Source organism: Etheostoma cragini, chromosome 13 (assembly GCF_013103735.1).
Source record: "Etheostoma cragini isolate CJK2018 chromosome 13, CSU_Ecrag_1.0, whole genome shotgun sequence".
Lineage (NCBI taxonomy): Eukaryota > Metazoa > Chordata > Actinopteri > Perciformes > Percidae > Etheostoma > Etheostoma cragini.
Genome location: NC_048419.1, coordinates 13,520,315 through 13,527,843, shown reverse-complemented (window position 1 = coordinate 13,527,843; position 7,529 = coordinate 13,520,315). Strand labels below are relative to the sequence as shown.

Here is a 7,529-nt window from a genome sequence, read left to right as displayed (position 1 = left end):
ACTCGGCTGCGAACCGATCCAGTGAGTGCTGAAGGTCACAGGCTGATGATGCCATCAGGACCACATCATCTGCAAAAAAAAGGTTATGAGTAATGTGGAATAAAATAAAGGGCTTCTGTATCAGAATTGTATACCATAGCATCATTTTTTAATCATTGTGAGTCAACCTTTTGCACTCTGTAGTCCTTAAATAAACTGAAAAAAGACATGTATTTACGTAAAGCATTTGATCCATAACTAATCCAACTTTTTTAAATCACACTAGTCACACTTTGCCAACCTTATTAATTTATAAAACCTCTGATTGCAGAGCTTCTGAGATTATTCATATGATGCCCGACATTCATTTATACGTAGGCTACAGTAATTATAGTTCAAAGCTGTTTTAAAAGCTATTCTACTGTATGCTATTTGATTACATTCTCATATGCTCACTATAATCTTTTTCCTCTTCATATGTTTATGGAGCCTCACAAAGAAGCAGTTTGTATCCCCTTCTCTCTGATCTCACAAACAGAAGTCCCTGAAATGACTTAACTGTTTTTCCAAAGGGCTGTAGACAGCTTCCACCCCCTGTCCCCTACACCTATACCCCGCCTTGGCCCATCACATCCCACCTCACCTTTCCACCCCTCTGATTGTCCTCCGCAAGACAATTTTCAAAGCTCAGGCAGTTGTCAATCTTAATTCTTCACAGCCCTCTAACCTGGATCATCGCTATCAACACAGCAGCAAGCAATTAAACATATAAGTAACCAAGTTCATGTGGAAGGACAGCTCACACCCAGATGCTCTGCTTACTCTTTCTTTAGGTTTTGAATTCTGAGCCCATTCTACTTGTACACTGCAAAAAATGATCCGCTTGTCTCTGACGTTGTACCCTGATGTGGCTGACAATAACATCGTCCATTTGAGGTGCTGGAAGCAATGCATTTCACATCATGTTTTCCACGCACTACAATCACACTTAAATAGCTGAAGCAGTTTCAAAGTTTTGCAGTGGCTTACAGCAAGTTTCACATGAAACTTTCTACATCTCGTTCATCTTCGCTGCACCTCTTGCTACTGCAGAGATCCCACCTTCAATATCCAAACTCTGTTATTTATAATGAATATAATTCATGTTGCTTCAAGTTGTTTTAGGAGAGGTATTTTCACAGTAATGTTCAGCTTCCCACCTCTTCACAGTTTTTTTTGGGAAGATGTATCTTTTATGTTTCTCAGTGCGTTATTTGTTATTGTGCAAACAAATAAAATAAAAATAGAATAAATACAATTCTGCCACTGAGGAGAAACATAAGATATAAATTAGCCTAATCTATTCATCCTGAGGGAAATTGTTTTACAGCAGTTGCAGTACAAAGAAGCAAAGAGTGCAAATTAAAAAGAAACAAATATAAAACATTAATAAATAAACATTTTTCCCTCAAAACATTTAGCCTAACGTTAGTTAGTTAAAATACTTTTGAAATAATTATGTAATTACATTGAGCAAGCTTTGACCTTTTTTAATGGAAAAAGCTTGTAACTCATTCCAATGGCCTTTTTTCTGTTTGTTGAGACTCTTCCTTGTATTTATTTATTTAGTACTCAATAGGTCTAAAAGCCAGTTGAAATTGATACTTTTTGCAGTGTTTTTCACGCGCTTACCCCCCCTCCCCCCCTTATCACTTAGCCTCGGGTCTTCGTGATTCGTTCACCTTTCATGTCCGTCAAAGCTTGTGTGGGCGGGACTCAAACAATCCACTCGTGCTCCCTGCGCTGTGGATTGTGCGCCACAGCAGACCAGTAGTAGGCTACAGCAGCGGCAGCATCTACTCTGTATCCGGAGGACGACTGCTCTCAGTCCCTGAGGTCTACTGCCGTGTTTCAAAGTCCCGTACACTGAGCCTGAACCTTCATGCTGGTGCGTCCCTGGAATTGTTTTTTTGGAGGAGCGAGAACATTTACGTTTTCAAAAGAAACAGTCTACGGGTCGTGAAGTCGGTTGTGTCAACCCCCTTTTTCCCTAAGACGCACAAAAGAAGCACTCCCAAGTCTACCTGGATAGCTGACGAAGTCGTCCGGTCCGGTTCGAGGTCCATTGGTGGGAGCCGGTGAGGAGAAGTTAGCGCGGAAGGCAAGAGCAAGACCGAAGACAGGATGAATCTCAAGAAACATTTGATTTTCACCCTCTACACTATTTATGGGATTCTTCTGAAAGGTGAGACTGGGACGAGTGGTGTGCGCGCGTGTGTGTCTTTTGTGTGGATGCTTTATGTGTTTGTACGCGCGCGCGTTACAGGCCAACAGCGGGGCAGAACGTGCGGTCACACGCGGGTCCTGTCAGGAAGATGCGGAGCTTTCTCTGAGGGGCTTTTCATTCTCAAGTGGCCTATTTGTACGTCTGAGCACGTGTGTACGTGCGTTGAGTGTGTGTGTGCGCGAATGCAAACGTGCGTGATGTGATACAGCTCTTGGGGAGAGAGGGAGAGAGAAATGGATTGTTCAGATACATTCGGGATCTCTTGGATGTTAATATTCAGGAATGAGGGAATCCTTTTCTTAATTATGTGCGTAGGACACGACCTGCGCACTGACTGTGCACCCGTAGGTGCGTGTCCTGCGTCTGCGTTGTGTGATGTTCTGTGCATGAGTGACATAAAAAAAGAGCCCGCTAGGAAGACACACCTCAACATGAAGTAACCAACCCCGCTGTTGTTTTTGACTTGCAGCACTTGGATGAGTCACGGAGACACTGGCAGCGTTTTACGCACCGAGCAGTTTGATGCTGATGACTACGGCAGCTTTAGAGGCTCACAGTCGTGCATATGATTTTGATTCCAGAATTGTGTTTATTTTCTTAAATTATTTTGACTTGACTTTCTTCTTTGTAGGTGTGGTGACTGTGGCTAGTGCGCACAAAGATCTCCGGTGGGTTCTGTGCCTGCTTGAGGTTTTATAGAAGGCTATTGTCCATTACCTCAAACGGCTTGTACTGTAGGGACAGGTGTACAGGACTCATTGGAATAGCATGGTTCGTTATTAAATTCTAATTCCCGGTGTGATACTATTAAGATTTGTCTTTCTATAAAATTATCGACACTGTACCACTGCTCTCTGTGCTTACCTTTTAAGATGGAAATTAATTTAGCAACGGCTGAACTCAACTACATGTGAATATTCAGATTTCGAGACTATTTGTGATAATTCTCGACAAACAGCTCTCAATGGTTTACATAGCGACTGTAATCAGGAGGGTAGGGTGACATTGGGGGTCAAGGTCACAGTGAAAGTGCACCTGTTTTTAAGATGGTTCAGTTTCTTTTATAGACATTTGCATTGAAGTAAATCCATAACAAATAAATAACAGAAATTGCAGTGAAACAACATAAAACAAAAACAGTTAAAAACAGTGCCACCTTATCGGTCTGCAACGTTTTAGGTTTGTTTTATGCTTGTATTTATAATCTCTGGTTCTTATAGATACTTATAAGTAACAACAGAGTAAATTACATGGGCCGGTACATTGTGGAAAACACTTCTGTGTGATTTATAATACCTTTTTATTAAAAAAGGTTTTCACATCAGACTCATTTGAGGATTGCACACCGCACTTTGTTTCCAGCAGTGTGGAGCCAGTTTTCTTTCAGAATAGTTCCACTTTTAACAAATCTGATATATAGTTATGGTATATACAGTATTAATTTATGTGGGGATTTCTCAGTACATTTAACACAATGTAGAAAACAATTTTTAGTACTGAATGGCAATTAAGGGAATATAACAATTTCCGCCTTTTATGTAAGAAGTTAAAGAGGGAGCAGTTCTTGAGTTTCTGGACTGGCACATTCAGACTGTGCAGCAGTGGCAGAAGGGTGATGGATTTACTCTTAAAGAACTGTCAGTCTGACAGCAGGGCCACATATGCCACGCTGAGCTTTAGTTTTGAGATAAAGTCCACTTTATCCCATTAAAATCATATCAAGATGTATTTAAGGCATTTGATACCCAATTTATCAACATGAAAGTCTTGACTTTAACCATTTTCTTCCACACAAGTAAATGAGAAATCCCAACTGAGTGATCACTTGTGCTTAATTCCCTTGATTATTTGTTGTTGTTTCTTTGGAGTGTATGTGTTTGCATCATAGAAAGAGAGAGAGAGAGAGAGAGAGAGAGAGAGAGAGCAGTCCTTCTATAACAGACATGATTAAGGCCATTCTTGACTTAATGAATTGATATGCAATGAGGTATCTGATGTATCTGACAGCTCGCAATGCAGCATTTATTGACGTTAAAGGGCCTTTCTTTTCTTCTTAATTCTCCTAAGGGTGACACACTCATTATGAGAGTGTGTGATGTGTGTGTTTGCATTTATTCCTGAAAATGTGTGCCCTGTTTGTATAGCTCATGTCTGAAGAGGCCTAAGCAAAGACTTAACCGTGTCGATAACAGCAGAGTGCATGTCGGGCTCATTTCATGTCCCCACCACACACCCTCCCATCACTCGCTTTCTTCTTCCTCTCTCTCCCTAACCCTGAAGAGGATAATGCTAGGCTGCTTGATTTGAACAGTCATCTCGCGGTGCAATACCTATTATTGTGTAGGTTCCACACAGCAGGCAGGTCAGCCTCCTCCTGAATGAAGTCTATCTCGCTGAAGCCGTATCCGTGCACTCTGTAAATGACAGCTGTTTCAGCCCTCTCTGGCCCGGTGCCAGCTGGCATCAAGCGATCCAGACACACTGAATCTCTGTCACCGACTAGACCTGCGCAGTATATAGTGTGAACGTGAAGTGTTGTGATGGAGGTTGTTGTTTGCCAACAGCCCGAGTTGTTAACATATTATCTAGTGTGTCTCATGTGCTACTTCGGGAGCCAGAGAAAACAGCCTGTTATGCAAATGGGACTCTTACGTAAGAGCTTGGGGCTGAGCGGCAGGCGAGGGGAGATAGAGGCAAGAGAGCGACAGAGAAAGAGGGAGATGTTCTAGAATAGAGGAGTTGATGTAAGAGTGATGTGGGAGGAGAGTTGTGGAGGAGGAATGTGCAGTCTCCTCAGTTAAAGTGTGTGATATGTGCACTGGTTTTGGATGCCTGTTTATCGCTCTGCCTGCCTGGTAGTCTGTCTGTTTTGAACTCTTGCTAGCCTAAATACAAACTCCCGCTGAGGGATGTGTTTATCCCCGCAGTGAGTCTAAGCTGCTGATGGCTGACCTACCATCTCTCTGTACTTCCGTCCATTCCTCCCTTGCTTCATCCTCCCATCCTGGTGTGGAGCTTTGTACCACAGCAGCGTGGGAAAGCTTCTGATAACAAGCGGCCTTGTGTGTGTGTTTGCAGAGCCACTGATTACACGGGGAAAACAAGATGTTCTCTCTTTCTTGCTCACTTGCACTCACCCTCCCACAGTGTGTTTGCAAATGTGTTCATTTTCATGGACACGCTTTGACAGATAGAACGTGTGAGGGGCTCTGTACTTTACACTGATGCCATGAAGCTTCAATGCTGAGAATCCTCAGTAGAGCATCACTAGCTCAATGTCACACACACACACACACACACACACACACACACACACACACACACACACACGCACACACAGAGCTCCACTGTGGATTCATTGCTGCTCTGCCAAGGGATTTCCCATGATCAAAGCCAGTCTTTTGTTAGTCCAGGTGTTAAAAAAGTTGAAACAGAAAGGAGGAGGAGGCTGGAGGGGAATGTGGTAGGATTCAGAGCTTACAAGCACTTCATGGCAGAGCAGAAATGTTCCTCTCCAAAACTGCTCCTGAAACACTTCCACTGCCACCTGTTCCAACTCTGTCTCATATCAGTAAACAGTTGGGCAGGTTTTGCTTGCGAATGTACAGCTATGACGAGTTGAATACAGATGCTCTCACAGTGTGTTCAGACGTAGGGATACAATAAGGCAGGGAGCCAGTCATTGTTCAGCTTAATACCCATGTAGTTGCAGATGGTAGATATTCACAAGTAGTAAAAACAGAACCTAGCCAGACACCATGGGGGAGTGAAAAGTTCCGAGCATTATGCAAACTAGTACAGTGCCCGATAAAAATGTGCTTGTTTGGAACAGGCTGATTGCTTGGTCTGTGGTATCGCTGGTTGTAGAATTTCCCAAAACCAAATTGTACCCCAAAATTACTTACAGAGGGAACCCAAACCACTTAATATGCAACTCCACTGTATAGTCTACTACTGACTTACAGTGTAGGCTACTTCTACATTAGAGTAAGACATCATGCCTCTCTATTTACCTGACAGAGAACATGGCAGATTCAGAATTTAATCACAAAATATCAATTAAAATGTGGAGTAATCACACAGTTGCATCATGGACTCATGGCAGTGTGCTACTCACCCGGCCCGTTATGAGAGCTAATCAACACATATCTGTGGTACTCAACCATCAGAAACAGAGCGAGTAGCTGACAGAGAAAATCTCACATTTAGCTCCGGGTTGTTGTTCCCCCATTGAGTACTTTCTTGTGATTGTAGTAATCTATTGGCTGTAATTAATATATTAGCTAGGTTTTTGTGAGGAATATATACGTTATAGGCGTAACAAAGTTACACTGGTAATAGGCGTATAATTTGCTTTTTTTAAACGGCGGCATTGACGTAATGAGTTAGAAAAAGTTAGTTTGGCACATCCAGCAATCATGTAATGATGGATGTAACACTGGAAGCAGGAACAAGTGTACTTGAGTCAAAGCTGGTATCCTATTTCACTGTACCAGTCCAGTATTAGATATGAAAATGTGAGCCCGATTTTACCAAGCAAATATCCCCTTCAAAATATAAAACAGTGGTAATCTAATGTCATAGACCCACACTTTTTTTTTTCATAATGGTAACCTCATAAAACATCAGCCAAATTTGAGCCTTATGTTTAAATTAGTGTATCTGCTCATTGCTTAACATTGCTGTTATCCTCAAATTTACTAACACCCCTAATCCTTGGGGTCAGTTTGATCCCAGCAATTTAAACCTCCATAAAATGATTTTAGTTAAAATGATCACCCAATTGTATGTGTCAGGTATTTTATGTGTTGCAACCAGACATTTATCCACAGTCACGTGTGGGCTTGTAATAAAAGGGTAATTGCTGGTAATTCATTGTCTTGTATTGCCTTTGCTGTTGCTTCAACGTTTGACTTGTACACGCTTGCCAAAATGAGCAACCCAATGTTTCCTATCCATGTCTTTCCAACCGTTCCAATACAGTTCAAGTAGGGAGAGTGACCATGATAACTTTCTATTTTTGGAAGGGTATCCTGTCCACTGGATGCTAAGAGAGAACAAAATCTGCTGGTGGTTGAGTAGTCAATGGTCTCCTTCTCCTCAGGGGAGGATGCCTCATAACCATGATCCTCCTCAACATTCCACAGTCTCAGACGCATTCTCCTCTATGTCACTTTCTAGGGGTGTGAAAAATAATCCATTCTTAGATGCATTGCAGTTCTCTCTAGAACAATTGATGCAATGCATATAAGTTAATAATTGATTAAAAATGTAAAAAAAGGGT

At 42.0% G+C, this 7,529-nt stretch overlaps 1 protein-coding gene across 3 annotated transcripts in view; it reads left to right on the top strand.

The window, feature by feature from the left end:
• Nucleotides 1-1,755: 1,755 nt before the first annotated feature.
• The window catches only part of cadm2a (cell adhesion molecule 2a), a 200,248-nt gene continuing 194,474 nt past the window's right edge, over nucleotides 1,756-7,529 (top strand). For 2 of the 3 annotated variants that reach the window (XM_034889185.1, XM_034889183.1), the window contains exon 1: nucleotides 1,757-2,203. In XM_034889185.1, the coding sequence (XP_034745076.1) occupies nucleotides 2,143-2,203 (61 nt within the window). In that variant the 5' untranslated portion in view covers nucleotides 1,757-2,142. Of the gene's footprint in view, nucleotides 2,204-7,529 lie in introns of all 3 variants that reach the window. The other variant, XM_034889184.1, reaches the window with a different exon arrangement.